Source organism: Elephantulus edwardii, unplaced genomic scaffold, assembly GCF_000299155.1.
Source record: "Elephantulus edwardii isolate Elephantulus edwardi_28Jun2011 unplaced genomic scaffold, EleEdw1.0 scaffold00088, whole genome shotgun sequence".
NCBI classification, from domain to species: domain Eukaryota; kingdom Metazoa; phylum Chordata; class Mammalia; order Macroscelidea; family Macroscelididae; genus Elephantulus; species Elephantulus edwardii.
The window spans coordinates 5249525-5269155 of record NW_006399838.1 but is presented as its reverse complement, the minus strand read 5'-3'; the positions used below and the strand labels follow the sequence as shown (position 1 = coordinate 5269155).

General features: G+C 40.4%; 1 protein-coding gene across 2 annotated transcripts in view; it reads left to right on the top strand.

Moving 5' to 3' along the window:
* The window catches only part of FNDC3B (fibronectin type III domain containing 3B), a 406030-nt gene that overhangs the window by 305306 nt on the left and 81093 nt on the right, over positions 1-19631 (top strand). For both annotated transcript variants that reach the window (XM_006890351.1, XM_006890350.1), the window contains 2 exons: positions 8099-8250; positions 13117-13176. In XM_006890351.1, the coding sequence (XP_006890413.1) occupies positions 8099-8250; positions 13117-13176 (212 nt within the window). The remainder of the gene's footprint in view (positions 1-8098; positions 8251-13116; positions 13177-19631) is intronic.

The following is a 19631-nucleotide window of genomic DNA, read 5'->3' as shown; positions in this document are numbered from 1 at the left end:
CTCAATGAGATGGATTGATTCCGTCACTGGGGTAATGGAGATAGGCATGTTGGAGACAGTAAGGTTGGCTCAGGACAGAGCAGGGTTTAGGACTGTTGTCCATAGGGTCACTATGAGTCGGAAGTGACTCGATAGCACGTTTTAACAACAGTCCATAGGCGGGCAGTCCAAACCCAGCGGTGGTTTCCTGGGAGAGGAACAAGCAGAAAGATGGGGAAGTAAAGATGTGGAGGAGAATGAAGAGGGTGAAGAGGTGGGAAGAGAAAGAGACCTGGAAACAAACTAGACCAGACTGAGAGGGTTGGGGGGACTGTTGTTGGACAAGAAGGGCTAGTCAAGGGATGGGAGGTAAGCAGAATAATGGCCCTGGAGCCAATGACCGTGTTACCATCCATGGTCTTGCAGATGGGAGAAAATCAAGGATCCTCAGATGTGGACATGATTCTTGATTATACAGTTGGCTCTGTGGTCTCTATAAGAGGGGAGGACGTTGGAGAGTCAGAGAAGGAGACACGGCATTGGGTGCACACTCAGAGAGAAAGATCCGCAAACACAACATTGCTGGCGTCAAAGAGGGGGAGGGAAGGGGCCACAGTCAAGGATCAAGAAAGGAAAGGGCTGTGGGGCCAGTGATGTCAGGGGTGGGGGGTGGGAACACAACACCGGGCTTGAGTTAAGCTGGCCATTCCCCAGACAAGGATAGGCACGGTGGCATTTACCTGAGCGAATTTATCCACTGTGGCTTCAGACACTCAGTCTGTTATAAACATGGTAATTATAATGCTTCTGACTTCAAGTTCTAGAAATTCAGAATGTCAGTGTTTAGGAACCTGCATTATCTTGTGGCATTCTAACAGTGCACCAGAGTCAGACCCAGGAAGGTTATCATAAACTAAAAGAGGTAACAGAATCACATGCATAAAAATCACCAACTACACATGAAGAAATGTTCAAAATCCCTAGCTCTGAGAGAGATGCAAATCAAGACAACTATGAGATACCATCTCACACCAGTCAGAATAGCAAAATTTAACAAAACAACAAGCAACAAATGCTGGCGAGGTTGTGGAGAGACTGGAACCCTTATTCACTGTTGGTGGGAGTGTAAAATGGCGCAACCACTGTGGAAGGCGGTGTGGCGCTTTCTCAAAAAGTTGCAAATAGAGATACCATTTGACCCAGCAATTCCACTACTGGGAATAGACCCTAAAGAGACCATAAACGACATCCAAGCAGATATATGCGCACCCATGTTTATCATGGCTTTGTTCAAAATAGTAAGGAGTTGGAAACAACCTAACTGCCCATCAACAAACGAATGGATAGAGAAGCTGTGGTATATTCACACAATGGAATACTATGCTGCATTGAAAAACAAGGAACTCATGCAATATTATTCAAAATGAGTGACCCTAGAGGGCATTATGCTGAGTGAAATATCTCAGTCACAAAAGGACAAATATTATATGGTGCCACTGTTGTAGAATGAGGCTGACATTGGGGTGGGGCTAAGACTGAGAAAAACTGGATAAATTATTTTTTACTGCATTGAAGCTGATGAGGGAGAGAATAGTTTAAAAGTAATATATTTTAGGGCATTATGATTATTGTAAGAGTCCAGAATGAGGGTTGCAGAGTGGAGTAGACTTGTGGGGGTGGGGGGGTTGTGTTCCAATGAAGGAGTTTTTCTTTTGCTTTTCAAGGAGAGGAGCAAACTGGGGTGGGGAGGAGAAAAGTGCAACAATGAATGTATGGAATTCCAAAATCTCATAGATGTTCATTGAAATTAATAATAATTTTTAAAAACCCATTGAATTAATTATTTGGCATTAAATAAATACAACAAATAAAATAAACTTTGTGTCATTATAAAAAAAAAAATCACCAGCTACTTCACTCGTGATGATGGTTGTGACTCTGTGTTATAAATACTATCACCTAATCTGTACATTTCCTTTCATATACCAAGCCAGCCCACTTCTTCCAGTCAATTCTGACTCCTGATGACCCGTCATCGGGTTCCCAAGGCTGGAAATCTTTACGGGATGCAAGGCAGACTGGAGTGGGGGACAGCGTTTGTTCTGCACACTAGTCCTTCTGAGTTGAGGGCCCAGCTTGATCACCCACTGACTGTGATTTTGGTTCTGTTAAATATCCTCTTTGAGCTTCAGTTTCCTTATCAGGGGAATGAAGTATAATAAATACTACATTGTATCTGAGAAGTGAATTACATACTATTTGTAGAATATTTGGAGTGGAGTCTGTCTCTATAGTTAGTAGCATATTCATTAACCAGAAGTGAAATTCTGTTACCGTCTGAAGAGTGAGAGAAGCATCAGGCTTTTTTCCCTACAGAAAAAAAACAGAAGCTTGTGGTACAATTCAGAAACAAATTATTGTTCTTAAGTTTTTGGGGTTTTGTTTTGGATATTGTTGTGTTGTGGTGGTGGGGTTTTTCGGTGTGAAATCTCTGTATTTAGAATTCGCCCGCTGGACTCAGTTTAGATGATACTGAGTAAATTATCCGAGAAGCAGGACTCTAAGAAGAGGGGTGTGACGTCAGGATTGGAGGGACACTCATCAATAACCTGCGTTATGCAGATGACACACCCTTACTGGCTGAAAGTGAGGAGAATTTGAAGCACTTGTTGCAGAAGATTAAGGAATGCAGCCTTCAGTATGGATTTTGTCTCAATATCAAGAAAACAAAAATTCTTACCACGGGACCAGTAGGCAGTGTCATGATGGTTGGAGAGGAGATTGAAACTGTCAACTTGTTTCATCTTGCTTGAACTCACGATTAAACCCTTGGTACCAGCAGCAGTCAGGAAATAAGGAAACACATTGCACTGGGAAATCTGCGTTTAGCTCTTTAAACAAACATCCTTTTTCTAAACGTCCTTTTTCTCTCGGTTTTCGTGCACTACGAATTGAGCAGGTTGGTTATTCTTCAGAGGTCCAGATCCTGATTAGTTATTTCATAAAACCGTGGGTAAATATGCAGGCAATTTGTCGTGGGCTGCAGCAGCTCTGTGAGCTGGAAACTTCAGTGGGATAGTCGCCTCCAGCCTAACTTGGCATCTTCTGTGGTGGTGGTGGTGCTAGATGTTGGCTTACACATACTTGTGGCTCGTTTGTTTTTAGGATGTAAACAGAATGGACTTCTGCATCGCTTTTATCTGTTAGTGTTTAGCCTGAAAGAATGTCCCCGTAAGAAGTGCCCCTCCAATGACAAACATTATCTCTGGGAACAGCTGAGGTGGTTCACATTGGAAGAATTCATTATAGAAGCAGTTGGTTGTGAAATTCCTAGATTTGAGAATCCTTTTTGAGTAATGAGCTCTTTGACTTTTTCCTTGTTTATTTTCCTTTGTGTTACTATTTCTCATGGTGGTACTATCAAAGTAGAGCGAGTGGTATGCTAACATTCCTTAACGTACTCCCTAGTTAGATCTAGAGACCTCCCACACAGTTAAAGTCAACAGTTCAAATTTAGAAGCTACTTACTTACAAATGAGTACACACCATGACAGCTTATAAAGATTTACAGTTCGAATCCACCAGCTTCTCCACAGAGAGAGACAGGCAACCTCTTCCCTAAAGATTTACAACCTTGAAAACCTGAAGGAGGGTCACTGTTAGTCAGTATTGACTCCACGGCAGTGGATTAAATTAAAGTATATTTGAGTACAAGAGGAGCAGCCTGGGCAAGCTTGGTGGCCTAGTAGCAAGAAGCTGCACTGCAGTTCCAGAGGTGCACCGTTTGAATCCACCAGATGCTCTGCTGGAGAAGGAGGAACAATCACCTCCTGTACCAGTCAGATCTGATTTGATGGTACACGCACAAAAAAATAATAATTTAAAAAAAGAGAGTAACAGTCTAGTTACTTAACTGTGGGAAGAGATGTCTGACCCAAGTAACAAATATTGTTTGTATAAAATATATTCTGGGGATAAAGATAGTAGATTTCTGTAGAAAGATGTTAAAATCCTGAGACCAAGAAAGGGAAGTAGAAGAAAGAGACCTAGAGAAGGCTTATTAATAACTGTAAAATAACTCCATTGTAACATTTTCTGTTATGTGAGGACCTCTGATGGTTGGACGTGTTACACGTGGTGATACTAAAGCAAAGGTTGCTGGTTTGAGTCCCCAGCTGCTCTGATGAGAAGTCTCCTCTCATGGAGATGGGGAGCTTTTGGAACCCAGTGAAGGGTTGCTGTGAGTCGGAACCCACTCATGTATATATATTTATGCTCATCACTAACATGTTCAAGTTAGAATCTGAAGGAGGTGTCCAAGGACTAGACAGACGTACAAGAATGACTTCTAATCAGTGTGTAATCATCTAGAAGTACAGGTGATTTCATGAGTCCTTTAAATTACTCAAAAGCAGCTTATTTTAAATAATTCATGTGCAGACTTTTACCAGAATTTTACACAAGAGGCCCATTTATGTGATTAGTTCAGGAACAAAATCCAATTGGAACCTATCCAGGCATTTTGTAACGAGTAATCTTCAGTATCATTGCCATTACAAGGGAGACTGACTTCTAGTTAAGCTCAATTAATCAGATACCAGCATGTGTGTTGACTTGATGGCTTTTAAACTTCTGTTCTGGGTGATGGGAGCCAGGATGCCAGTGCTGATGCTCTGAGTAGCCGTGTGCCCCAGTTCAGTTCAGTGGCCTCTGGGGTGCAAATGTTCCGCCACAGAGCGAGATGTGTAGTGAGAAGATCAAGTCTTAGTGCTTTTTCCTCAGGAAAAGGCTAAGAGACTGCCAGATGCCTCGGGGTCTGCACTTTTCAGTGAGGTTCTGGCTCCCAGGACACTGGAGTATGGAGGGCTTTTGCCTTTACCTGCTGGGCTCTGGAGTCATCTCCTGGAATCATCCACAAGCCAGAAATGAGCTCCAAGTTCTGACAGAGACAAAGTCCCCTTTCTATCCAAAATCCAGCACCCGGACAAAGGAAACCTGACACCTGAGAAAGGGGGGAGAACAGGGAGGGAACCAGAGGGCACTTCTGCCTCAGAGCTGCATAGTAAGCGAGGAGGTGGGCCGAAGCTTTAGAAGGGAATTCACAGAATCTGTCGGCTTTTGTTGGGAGTTTCATTGGCGTTGTTCATAGGGAGCGGCACTGCCATCCCCAAGCCTGAGCCTGTTTGTTGGTGGTTCGAAACCAAGGTAGAAAGATAGGCAGTCTCCTCCCGTTTATAGCCTCAAAACCCGTTTGCAGGTGAGCTCGGGTTCCTTTCTGACTCGGCAGCAATGCACGAGTGAAGGCTTGTCCTTCGGAAACAATGCTGAGCTCTCGTGGGCATTTCTGCTACTCCAGAAACGTGCGTCTTTGCAGCTGTGTTTTAGACGACAAAGTGCCTCAGCTTTGGCCTGGAGGATCCAGAGGGAACCTGTTTTCATTGATGCTTTACTTACAGTAGTTTACTATTGTTATTTCACTAGATAATTTAGTCAAGTCCAAAGGAAAAAAATAATTCCTAACAGATGATGAAAAAGGTCGAGCTTAAAAACCACTGTGAATTTATAGATAACTTGTTTGATATGCAAAAATGCTAGAAATTGAGCTATTTTGAGACCTTATTTAATTTTACACGATGATGTAGACTCCGCGTTACTACATACTGTGTTCTTGGAATTGTGCAGATCACCCACCTAGCCCTTCAGTCCAATGTCTCTCATTACCTGACCAGCCTTCTTTTTAATTATAAGCAGAACTCCTCCTAGCAAAATATCTTTTTAAATAAAACTTTCTGCCTAGTGCTTCATGGATATGTGTGAAGGAGTTCAGGAAATACACTATTCCACAGGTTATACTGCCTTCAAATCTCTGCAAAGAACAGCCACATAAAATAACAAAGCAGTGCCCAATGGAATAATGAAATAATGCCTGCTTCGAGTCCATGGCTGTGCCCGCAAAATGTAACCTGGAAACAAAGTGATCGATTGTGTCCCAGGAGGATACAAAGGGCGGCCCAGAATCCACACCAGAGTTGTTCTCGGTGCCTTTTTGAGGCCCTCACGTGTCTCTCCTCTCAGTGTATTGATATTCCTTGAGCACAAATCATATTAACCCAAGTGTGTCCACAGCCGATTAGAGGGTGAGGTGTGAAGTTCACATGAAAGAACAAAGATCGGTTTGAATAGTACGTGAAAAGAGGGGGAACAGCCAAGAGTATGAGCATAAAGCCACATTGAATCAGTGAGTAGAAGGTCTACCTGAGGGTGGGGATTGATTCTGAAACAGTGTCGTTAAAGGTGACAGTGCTGTTCTACTCCCTACTGTATTGTTTAGTGAAAAAAACCTCAGCTGTCTTGGCTTTTTTAGTTTTCATTCAACTAGCACTTGCTAAGCAGACACTATTCAGATTGGACCATGTCTTGGACCCTACCCTTCCTGAGACTCCCTGTCTTAGGGTAAGATAGGCAAATGCTTCAGTGTGGCCAGACGTGGTTGAGATACCAACAAGGTTCCGCGGAACTTCAGAGAGGCCAGCAGAGACTAGCTAACAGTTCAGAGAAGGCTCCTTGGAGGTGGTGAGTCAGGGAGGCCTGGCTGGGGTCTTGAAAAATGAGTAAAGATCAGCTTACATGATTGGCTGAAGATACATGATGCTGTAACTCTGTGAAACAGAAGTGATGTTGAGAAATCGCGGCTCAAAAAGGGAATGAAGAGCAGATTGAAAGTGAAGATTTGATGTTGACTTTCCATGTTTACTGTTCATGCTTTTGTATTTATACAGTCATTTTTAGATCATTAGATAAGGGAAAGCGAGACGAGCAGGGAGTAGGGAAGGTGTGCAATAGTTGATGTATCTCCACTCATAGCCTAGGGAGCTCTGGTGGCACTGCCAACCGAGAGTCCAATGGTTCAAAGCCACCAGCAGCTCCAAGGGAGACAGATGGGCCTTCTCCTTCCCTGTGATTTAAAGCCTCTGACTGTAAATTGGCCCTCACTAAGAGTCACCTGTGAGTCAACTTGACGTCATATAATAACAAACCCGTAGCCTAATCTTCTGCTGTAAAATCTTTTTGATCATTTAGCTTTGGAATCTGTATTAACTGTTTTGTTTTTATTGTTACACAGACCAATATCCAGGTAGCAACCAAGTAAACTTTAGAAAATTAAAATATTCTAGTTATGAGTTTTCTTTGTTGTTGTTCTTTAAAAAATAATTAGACCTTCCTTTGTTTAGGTTGATTTCCCCCCCCCCCAGGAACAGACAGTGAGATTAAAATTTGAGTGTAAACAGGTTATTTCGGTGGTGAGACAGAAAGGGTCAGTAGGAGAGGGACCAGCTGAACTAGGTGGTGCCAGGGTCCTGCCACTCACTGCACTTAAAGGGGTCAAATGTAGAACAGAACCCAATCATAAAGAATGCTGAGTTGATAAAAACTGGGGGAACTCCCGAGACAGTGGCCCCCAGATGTCCTTGGTGCTTGGAACTGAACTCACACCCCTTGGCCAAACAGTGAAGAGGCCTGTGCCAGGAAGATATGGACTCCTTAGAATAGTCAACCATTTACCATCAACAGGGTAACGTTTGCCCAGGTATAAAGCTCAGAGGCAGGAAGGCATAAGAAAAGAGGCTGAATGGAACTAAGAAACAGGAAGAGTGCTGTTACATTGAGGGGGTTACAGGGTCACAAAACAAAATGCATACAAATTGCTGTGTGGACAAACCATTTTGCTTTATAAACTTTTACCCAAATCACAATAAAAAATAAAATCTGTCTGTATTTGATAAATACATATGTGGATGCAACCGCTTCCTGGGGGCTGCTGTCGTATAGATCACAGAATCTTATATTTAGCTTTTTACTTTTTAAACAAAAAATCCTAAGTCTGACTGTGTCACTCACTTTCTGGGGGACTGAGTTGCACCAGACGTGGTGAAAACTCGCAATGTAAAGGCAGACATTGCGGGAGCCTTTTGGGAAGCAAGTCTTTGACAAGAAAACACCATATATAGAGTCTTATAATGAGAATTGTCTCTCTTGGGTTAGCTCTGTTGGAGGACGCAGTTTCTGATGAGGTGAAATGGATTTGAACACTCTTGCCCCAACTTTTCTTTTCTCTCAGGTTTCTAACATCCAGGCACGAGCAGTTGTACTGTCCTGGGCTCCACCTGTCGGTCTTTCGTGTGGACCCCACAGCGGCCTTCCCTTCCCCTACAGTTACGAGGTGGCCTTATCTGACAAAGGACGAGATGGAAAGTACAAGATCATTTACAGGTAACTGGATGTCTATGTTTGTTCCTTGGCGCTAAGCTGTGACACTGGAACCATTAAGGAAATTAGAAGGGCGAGGAGAATGTTAATAATTTTGCAAATTCTCCTTTAAATGGTTCATTTTAAGGATTAGCAGTAATAATGACTTATGATATCAAGAGTTACTTTTCAATAAATCTACCAGATAAATACTAGTGTTGTTGTGAGGCTCTCACCATGAATAATGATGTTGGAGAGGCATTTGGTTTCAGGGGCATCTCTCAGTTGGTTTTGTTACTTATCAGAATGGTATTAATGACATTTTCTTTTATTATCAGAGTTGCGTGTGATTTCTGTTTTTTAAAAACCAGCCTACAATATTTTCATGTCTTTCCCGTTCACCTTGTAGCTTTTCTATTCAGTAGTTTTCTACCTGGCAGTGCAGATTACTACTTCAAAACGTTTCACACCAAGGTTTTTACTTCAGATTTAAAAAAGTTTAATGCACATAATATGGGATCAGGCTGCCGACAGCCCCTTCGACTTTAAGGACTCCCAGATATTAGCTATTCAAATGATTTATGATCCTGTCCTAAATGTGATAAATTACAGAGTCAAGGCTTTTCTCCTTTGCCGTTTCTGGGCCAAAGCCCCACTGGTGGAGCAGGAAACCAGAAAGCCAGTTCTATTTTAATTCTTGTTTGACTGCCCAGTGACTGCCCCCTGGAGCAAGTGCCCAGCCTGGGTGAAGTGGCCACAGCGACCTCACTTCCCCGCCTTCCACGCACTTTCTTTTCCTGTCCTGATGCAAACTTGTGCAGACTTTTTGTTTGCCATCCGTGTACCTTGCTCTTGGGATGTATTTCATCCTAATGAAAAGAAAAAGAAGTAAGAAAGGAAGCCCGTTAGCTGTGCCCTTGTTTCTTAGCTGGGCTTATGCAGGAATCTCCTCCAGTCGCCGGATCTCCTATCAAGTAGCCTGAACGTGACCGAAACCCACGTCCCACCATGCTGCTCCCCTGCACAGACCACTCCAGCGAGTCTCTGTTGTACTGAGAATAACTCGCTAACTTCTTACACTGACTGCCATTTGGCTTCATGGCCACTTGGTTCTGTTTTGGAAAATCAGAATTTTTTTTTTAAGGTTGTTGTGATGTGCTGTTGAGTCGCTTGCAAAACTCCTAGTGACCCTGTGTACAACAGACCCGAAACCTGCTCTTATAAATACATGGAACGCCACCTACTTCTTTGACCAGGAACAGATAGTCTGTCAGTGCAGTGTTCATGTTTGTGACAAGAGCAGCCGAGCAGGTGCCAGAGATGAGAAAGGCGAGGAGGTTGGAGAGGAGAGCAGGGCGAGGACAGAGCCACCTCCGCCAACACTGGGTGTGGCCAGGAGGGAACGTAGTCCACGATGCTTCACTGTTGGGACTTCTTTCAAGAGATTTGAATTGTATAAAGCTTTCTGATTTTTAAAGTAATTCACCAAATTGAAAATATTTTAAAGATTCAAATGACAGAGAGCTGCAAGCCAAAGGTGAGCTTGGAACTTTTTGCTGAAATTTTTATATGAAAATTGTATTTCGTACTTAGAAGGTGTGGCATAGAGATTAAGAAATACTTAGTTTACCCAGATTCACCTGTTCTTAGCATTTTGCCCTATCTGCCTTATTATTTGACCTCTTCCTCCCTTTCCTTATGTTCCATATATCATGGTCTTTTACTACTAAGCACTCCCAACAATTAAGGACATTCACTTAAAGAAACTACAGTACAATTAATAAGTTTGTGAATTTACGTAAGATACTTTTCTCTAACCCCTCATCTATATTTCTGTATTGTTATGGTTTTGACCTAAAACTATTAGAGTCTTTTTAATATCCTCCCACACAGAATCCAGTCAAGGACCAGGTACTAAATCATTTCTCCAGCCTTTTTTTTCCCCTTTAATGACGTTTACATTGTTTTTATTGTAATTTTAACAATTATTGTGAAAATTTACCAAAAAAGTTGGATTTCCAATCACTGGTTATTGCACATTTTCCTCTCTCCTACATTTCCCCTCCCTGGCCAACTTTAAAAAAAAAAATCATTCTTTGTTGCACATTTGTGCCGTCCCTGGTCCACTTTGTAATACAACTCTTCTACTGGACTGTTATACAGATAATGCCTAATAATATATTCTATTTAAACGGTTCTTTTCCTCATCTGTTCCAATGCACTGTTCATTATCTAGCCACTCTTTTCCCAGTCTTCCTCCAACTGCCTGTGTTCTCAGTTCTGTTCCTTTGATTTATGTGTCTGTCATTTTACCGGTGTTGTGCTGTCTTTGAGATCAGGGAGTGAGATGTCACCTAACTTGTTTCTCTTTTTCAGGAGTGCTTTACTTATTCAGGCTCTCTGTCCTTTCCCATCTCATTGAAGAATGAAATTAGTATCTGTATTGGGATTGCATTGAACTTGTAAATCACCTTTGGTGGCATTGTCATTTTCACAATATTGGGTCTTCCTGCCCATGAGCATGGTATATGCTTCCATTTCTCCAGGTCTCTTGTTTCTTTTAGTAATGTTTTGCCATTTTTCTTTGTATAGGTCTTCTGTGTCTCTCGTTAGATTTACTCCCAAGTATCTAATCTTGTGGCTATTGTGATGGGTATTGTTTTTCTTAGCTCCATTTCTGTATTCTCTTTGTCACTGTACAAAGAGATCCAGTTAATTTTTGTTTGTTGATATCTGTCCTGCTACTTTCCTGAATTGGTCAGCTATGCCCAGTAGTTTTCTTGGAGAGTCTTTTGGGTTTTCTAAATATACTATCATATGAACTATACATATAGAGATAATTTTACTCCTCTTTGTCAATTTGAATATCTCTTACTTCCCTCTCTTGTCTTATTGCTAATCCTAAGACTTCCAGTACAATATTGAATAGAGAGGTTCTATTGGGCATTTTTACCTAGTTCCTGTCCTCAAAGGAAATTTCTTTTAATTTCTCTTCATTGAGAATGATTTGGCTCTTGGTTTTGCATATGTATTTTTTACTGTGTTGAGGAAATCCCCTTCTTTTTCTATTTTGTTGAGTGTTTTAATCAGGAAAAGGTGTTGGATTTTGTCAAAGGTCTTTTCTGTATCAATTAATAGGATCATGTGGTTCTTGGTCTTTGATTTGTTAATGAGATTAATTACATTGATTTTTTTTTATGTTGCACCATCCTTGCATACCTGTTATGAATCCCAGTGGATCATGATGATTTTTTTTTAAATAGATTGTACTGTTGGATTTTATTGGCCATTATTTTATTGAGGACGTTTGCATCTATGTTCATGAGAAATATTGGCCTATAAATTTCTATTTTGATTGCGTCTTTACCTGACTTTAGTAATGAGGATATGTTTGCTTCATAGAATGAGTCTGGGGGGATTCCATCTTTTTCTGTTTTTCTGAAATACTTTATGTAGAATTGGTGACAGTTATTTGAATGTTTGATAGAAAGTTGTTTTATTACCTGTATGGTTTACTCTTTTCTAATAGTTATGTTCAGGTGTTTTACTTCAGTTGGTGATAGTTTAGGTATGTTGTGAGCTTCTAAGTATTTGTCTCTTTCTTCTAGGTTTTCTTTTTTGTTTGAATATATTTTTTCTTACGTTCTTTTTTTATGACATTGCCCCTTTTGTCTCTTATTTGAATTATTTGTGTCTTTTCTTTTGTTAATTTTGCTTGTGGTTTGTTGATTTTTAGTGATCTTTTTAAAAAACCAACTCCTGGCCTTGTTGATGATTTTAATTAAGTTTTGGGGGGGTTTTTGTTTTCTAATTTATTGCTGCCCCTATTATTAGAATTTATATTTTTAGAAGGTATCAGGGGGTTTTGCTGCTCTTTTTCAACTTGTTGGAGATGGTGAGTTAAAGAATCAATTCTCATTTTTTCTTCCTTTTTGATGTGTTTGCTTATTGCTATAAGCTAACCTATAATGACTGTTTTGACTGTTTTCCAAAGGTTTTGGTAAATTGTGTTTTCATCGTGATTTGTTTAAAGAAACTTTTTCATTTCCTTTTTTATTTCATTTATTACTCTTGTTCAAGCAAGGTGTTAGGGGTTTTTTCCCCCTTTCTTTATCCTTTTGCGGTTAATTTCTAATTTTGTAGCATTCTGGTCTGAGAAAATGGTTTGTGTTATTTCTGTGTTTTTTATTTATTGAGGCTTGCTTTGTGACCCAAAATATATTCAGGAGAATATTCCATCCACGTTGAAGAAGAATGTATACTGAGCTTTGCTAGGGTGCATTAGCCTCTATTTACCTATGAGATTGAGTTGGTATCTTGAATGGTTTAATTCTTCAGAAACTGGCATTTTTTAGTAGCATGTCCTTACTTTGTATTTGTTACTTTGATATGAGCAAGTAGAAGAAGTTCAGTTATAATTTCTGGTCATCTAAATCAGTTTCTATAAGAGAGCTATCTTTTGAGTGTCACATGAAAGAAACAGGTTGAGATCTCATCAGGTGAGTCCAGACATTGATATTGGGATACCTGCCTGCCAGGCTTAGACTGTGACCAGTTACCCTTCATCCACAGCTGGTACAGCTACTTTTCATTTTAACAGGTGATAAGGCCACTCCTCAGAAGGGAGAAAACGTTAACTTCCTTACATTATGAAATTTTATTAGGAGATTAACATTGCTGTTTTCTTGATCTAGGATGACGTCATGAAAAGATCTGATTTTGGAGGCTGAAAAATGCCGTAATAGTGAAGACTAAAACTTGCTTCTAGCTTATGATAGGATCCAGACAAAATAGTTCTTGATTTATTGCTGGTAAATGGCTATCAAAACCACAGTTAAATGTTGTATTGCTTTTGAGATCCATTAACTAACGAGCACATTTTCTTTGCAGTGGAGAAGAGTTAGAATGTAACCTGAAAGATCTTAGACCGGCAACGGATTATCACGTGAGGTGAGTTCGGGATGCAGAAGACAAGCTGCATTGGAGAATCTCAATCACTGACGTAAATCATGTGGCCACTGTTAAAAGGTTTGGGTGAATGTCACTGGTCTAAGTGAAAGTTGTGATCCCACGGTTCATTGGCCACACGCTGGTGTGACACATTAGATCATAGTGACTGGGAATGCTTAGAAGAGCTTCTAGTAATAGTAGAGTAGGTGATACTCTGAGTAGAGTTTTTTAATTAAAAGTCATTTTCCATTTGTATGGTCTTATTCGCTCTTCTGGACTGTGTGACTTAAGATGTAATGTTTTGTCTCTAATAGCCTTTGGTTTCTTACTAAGGGGATTCAAATATTGTGTTATAAACTACGTATAGTTAGCCTACGTGACTAAATAGACTTCATATTTTGCAAGCACGTCTCTGTACTTTACTTCATATAGTTAGCCTCATAACTAAATAGACTCCATATTTTGCAAGAACATCTCTGCACCTTGCAGTTCAGTAGATTTTGAAACAAATCAGGCAGTGCTGGCATCACATTATTTCTGATGTTAATGAACTAATTTGCTTCAACATTGACTATGGAGTTGGATCTTGAGTGAGAGGACTGTAGAAAGCCAGGCTAGTTTGTCTTAAGAAGAACCAAGTCAACCACAGATAGAGAACCCTTAGCTAATTGTTCAGATCCCAGTTGATATATTCATTTAGCAATATGCAAATATGCAGCTTTGTCTTTGTGGCCATAGCATTTTTTTGTCTAGCTTTATTTTTTGGTTTTGTTTAAAGTTTACTAAAAGATGACATTTTGTCAAACAAAATACACAATAATGCCTCTTCCTTTCTTTAATCATCTATGTGTAGTGAAGACTATGAAATAAAATTGCAAGCACCAGGTACAAGCATGCCCAGAGGTCATTTCTCATCATATCTTCCTTTATGATGAGTTAGAAGCAGCGAGGCCTGATAGGAAGAGCATATCTTAATTATCAGGAAGTTTAGTTCCAAGCCTGGTTCTGCCACTGTTTAGTTATTGTGAACTTGGTCTTGTTGTTATAAGGTGCTGTTGAGTTAAGTATAATTCGTAGCAACGCTGTGGACAAAAGATCTGAACCCTGTTCTGTCCTGCACCATCCTCACACTTCCTGACACACAAGAACCCATTTCAGCAGTCTCTGTGTCAGTTCACCTGGTCGAGGGTCTTCCTCTCCTTTGTTGACCTCCACCCTTCCCAACATCGTGTCCCCCTCCAAGGAATAGCACCTCCTGGCATCATGTCCAAAGTGTGTGCGGCCTCCAGCGAGCACTCTGGCTACCACCTCTCCATTCTCTTGGCCGTCCATTGGATGTTCAGTGCTCTTCTCCAACACCACAGCTCAAAGGCGTCAATTATTTTCTGTCATTCTTAGTCATAGTCCAGGTCTCAGATGCATAGCTAGTAATTGGAAAGACCACGGCCTGAATCAGACACACCTTAGTCCTCAAACTGGCAATACTACTCCTCAATAATTTAGAAAGGTCCCTAACTGCATATTTTCCTAGTACAAAGCATCTCCTTCTTTCTTGACTGCTTGTACAAAGGGTGTTAAATTGTGGATCATGCTACAGTTACTTTCAGTTTAAGAAAGGTAGGCTGAACTGGAAGGTGTTAACATTTTATTATTAGAAGTGAATCCCTTAAAACTTAGGTTTGGAGCAGTTTATACATGAGCAAAAGAATTTTTATATTCAGACGTAAAATGCACATCTTAAATGTTGTGTTAGTAAGAGGAACTCTTTCACAACAGATATGTCTTGGAGGGAATGCAGCCAGAGTGTTCTTTGGAGGCAAGAACGATGAGGCTTTGCCTCACATACTTTGATCATGTTGCTAGGAGGGGCTGTCCCTTGGAGAGGGTTATGATTCTGCTGAGGATGGAAGGTTGGTGAAGAAGAGGAAGACAGCCAGGTGGGTTGACATGGTGACTGCCACAATGGGCTCTTGTGTGTCAGAAAGTGTGAGAATGGTGCAGGATAATAAGATCTTTTATTCATACGGTTGCTATGAGTTGCACGCCTCTTGACAGCACCTAACAACAATAACAGTTTTCACAATCATCTCTTCTGTTTAAATCAAAACTTCCAGATTTTGAGTCCATTAGCTTCAACCTAAATGCACACAGCCTAGATAAACAAAATTATTAATTACAAGATGAATAATCTGTGAAGCTAGGGTGGCAATACAAATGACTTAACTCTTCTTAATAATTGTCAATTTCACAGTAAAACAGAAGTAACACCAGACAGGGCTCTCTGTAAATGTTACCCATTATTCATTGTTAACATTTGTTTACTTTTTTCCCTCCTCAGTGTTTTGAATAGCTTATGATTATGGTTTACTAAAAGTTTGCGTTCATTAATCTTTTGTCCGTTCAAATGTTTACAGTATTCTTTTCATGAAATCCAAATGTCATTAAGAGCCTGCCCTGTACTTGCTCTTCTCTTTCATTTCCCCTCTTCCAAGGATGTTGTTGTTGTTTGCCTTCGAGTCGAGCACGACTCACAGCGACCCTGTGAACAAAAGGGCTGAAGCTCCTCTACAACTATCGACATTTATCAGAGTTTATAGAGTTTCTGGAGAGGTGTTATTTAGGAAGTGGATGCCACTCTTTCTTCCAAGGGATAAATGATGAAGACAATTTACCAATTGCTTATTTTGTAATTGTCTGCCAGGCAGACAAAAGGCGTAATCACTGGATCCCACAAAAACAGTCGATGAGTTTGGATACAGCATCTTTGTTAAGACGTTGAGGACTGCGTGCATAATAACCTCTCTGGCACATGTGACGCCATACACAGACAGTCAGAGGAACCCCTTGCGATTTAATTGGTCTAGCTTTCTGCTTGCTGCAGAGAAGGAAAGTCCTTTCTCCCCTCGGTCATGGTCTGCTCAGGGATTTTACAAACTTGAGTCTGTTTGCCCCGTGAAAGACTAGATAGATCATCCATTCTCTTATAGGTAGTCTGTCATTTTTCATGTTAGAAACAATCACTTGTGCTTAACTTGACTTTGGCTTCTTTTGCTTCGAATTTGCATAGATTGGAATTTGAGGTTAGTGACTATTAATTACTAAGTATATGTTTAGGCAGTTATTTTTACTTGTGTAGTGAAGATAGAGAGATCATATTAGATTAAATTAGTTATGCACAAGCAGATCTGTTGTAAGCATGTAAAATATTGTGTGGGCATTGGTTTGTTTAGTTATTTCAAGACTTTTTTTTCTTTTTTCGACACAATGAAAATTAAACTTAAAGGTTTCATTGCAATTTATGTACGTACCATTTGAACTTATGTTAGAATAAATGGGGTTTTTTTATTAGAATGAAGATATGTTCTTTCAGCACTGGGAAAAAAGGGGCAAAAAGCTTTTTCTGTTACCCAATTGAGAGTCTCCACTACATATTTAATACATATTATAAGCTTTTCTTATGTATTATAATCTCAAATATAGTTCTAGTTTAAACCCTCCGCAGGCCGTATGAAACTGATTCCCTCATTATATTTCCATGAGAGTGACAACAAAGGAATCTGATTTTCAAGGAGCTCTGGTGGCCTAGTAGTAAGAAGCTGCACTGCAATCCCAGAGGCACGCAGTTCAAATCCACCAGGTGCTCTGCTGGAGACGGAGGGGCAGTCTCCTTCCGTACCAGTCGAATCTGATTTGACGGTACAAACAAAACAAAAACAAGAAAACAAAAAACAAGAATCTGATTTTCAGAAAGCAGGAAAATGAGCAGTGACGTTCACTGGCATTTGTATTTGTGTGAGTATTACTGATTTAGAAAGCGCTGCCCTGGTAGGGGTCTTCTACCTCTTCACTGTTGAAAGTTGCTGTTTCTGCTCCTGGTTTCTTGTTGCATCTAAATTGCTGATCAGATTTCATTCCATTCACACAGGAGCCTTAGACAAGGCTTTTATAAGAAACTCTTTACCCTAGGAAAGAGTGATTTTAACAGATTATAAATGGCTTAGTCAGAATATACAATATGAAGAGTTAGAAAGAAAATATAGCCTGTTTCATACTGCTAACAGAAATAGAGCTATTTGTGTAGTGGTATCAATTAGTGTTCAGATCATGTGCGAATGGCTGTTTGTTTATATGGGCCTCTTCAGTGCTGTTTGGACCTAATTCTATGTGGAAGACTGTATCCCAAGACACTTCACATCTTAACTTTTTTTCTTCTTACATTGATAACTGGATTTTTTGCATCCTTCCCATCGATCCAACAACTGTTTTTTTGTTTGTTTGTTTTTTTTCTCTTTGAAAAGAACAAACAGATATGTCTTGGAGAAAGTATATCCAGAGTCCTCCTTGGAAGCGAAGATGACAAAGCTTTGTCTCGTTTACTTTGGGCATATTGTTAGGGGAGGCTTCTTAGGGACGTTACGCTTGGAAAGGTGGAGAGCAGGCGATACGCTTAACAAGATTCATTAACACGGTGGCTAGAGCATTGGGCTCATGTCTGTCGGAACTGATGTGAGTGACACAGTGCAGGACAGAGTTCAGACCTTTTGTTCACAGGGTCACTACGTTATTGTAGTTGTTATGTGCCGTCGAGCCACCTGCAACTCATAGAGACCCTATGCCCAATAGCTCTGAACCCTGTCGTGTCTTGTGCCAGTCTCACTGTCTCTGACACACCTGGCCCTATTGCACAAGGCACTGTATCAATCCATCCCCTCCAGGGTCTTCCTCTCATGCGTCATCTCTCCACCTGTCCAAGCATGTTATCCTTCTCCAGATATTGGTTCCTCCTGGCCACGTACCCAAAGTATGTGAAATAGAACTTCAAAATCCTTGCCTCCAGAGAACAAACAGTCTGATTTCACCCTCTCCAAGACAGACCCGTTTGTTCTCTTGGCAGTCCGTGGTGTGTTCAGCACTCTTCTCCAGCACCACAACTCAAAAGGCGTCAATTCTTCTTCTGTCATCCTTAGTCACTGTCCAGCTCTGTGATGCACAGCAAGTAATTGCAAAGACCAGGGCCAGGATCAGGGGCATCTTGCCTTTTGATTTCTTGGCTGCTGGTCCCAAGAATGCTCCTTGTAGACCTGGACAAGCTGAAATTATTGACAGTCTCAAATCTCCATCCATCATGGTACTTAAAATTGGCTCAGTGATAAGAACCTTTGTTTTCTTGATGTTGACAATCAATATTGAATGGGTATGAAAAATTCAGTACATAAATATGCATACATACTTACACATAAACTTTAGTCGTTTTTCTCTACCTATTGAATATATAATTGGTCGTTTCATAGTTAATAATGGAATTAAGATAACCATTTTACTGTGGAGTCGGATTTGAAAATTATCAGTGGTTGGATAATCAGAAATGTGAGTAATGGATAAGCATTTTCAGGCAAAAGTTGTGATGTGTGATTTTCCAGCATTGGCATAAATAGTTTGAGAAAGAAGTTGCCCAGAGATGAAATCATGCAATAATATTTCCCAGAAATATTTTGTGGTGAAACATTTCCAAAATATGGCTGAGCAGCGCAGCGCAGGATTATGAAATAGGTGTTACTGACCAGAAATCGTGGCTCAGAGTGGAGTGGGTTACAGATGTGCTGGGGGAAGTTGGAGGCGTAATTCTGAAATCCTGGGGCACCTCTTCCATAAGCATCTTAGCCAGTCTCTAAACTAAAACAAAGTGTAAAGCCAGCACCAGATTAATTCTACCTTTTAGAATAGTATGTCTTTTTTTCCAAGTTTAAATATAAAATAAATTAGACCATTTTCTGAAAAATAAATCCAATCCCTAGATCTTCTTATCATGTGGTAGTATTTAGGGGAGAACTGAGTTTGCCATCTGAAAAGAGAATCAGCGTTCTTTAAAGCATTGCAGCCCTTCTGGAGACTTTCCTTTTTTTTAAAATATTGTATTGGTTTGCATGCAAACATTCACGTACATTATGTTTCATGCATGTACATTGTGTTTGAGTCAATCTTTTATATACATTTTTATTTTATATATTTAATTACTATTGATCTATGCCTATAATCACCCTGTCTTCTTGAGACTTTCTTAGCTGGATAATTATTATTGGTAAAAATAGAAATGTTGTGGTTAGGTGCTCTGGGGTTGGAACTGACTCATACATAGTTTTAGCCTTCCAGCCGCTTTTCAGAGGCGGTAAAAAGCCGGAGGAGATTGCCCATCTTCCTACTGCCGGGTTCTTGGTGCGTTCTAACCACCCACCCTGGGCTGACAGCTCCGCTCCTTACCACGGGGCCACCAGAGCCCCCTAACAAGACAGTCACTATACCTGTACTCTGTTACTTCCTGTTTAATAACCAGCTCTTGTCAACCTTTAGTAGTGTCCAAACCAGTGTCCCTTAACTGAAATAAAACTTGGACATTGAATTTCAAGACAAAGCCACAAAGACAAGAGTTCCCTTTGGTCCACGTAGCTGTTCATTTT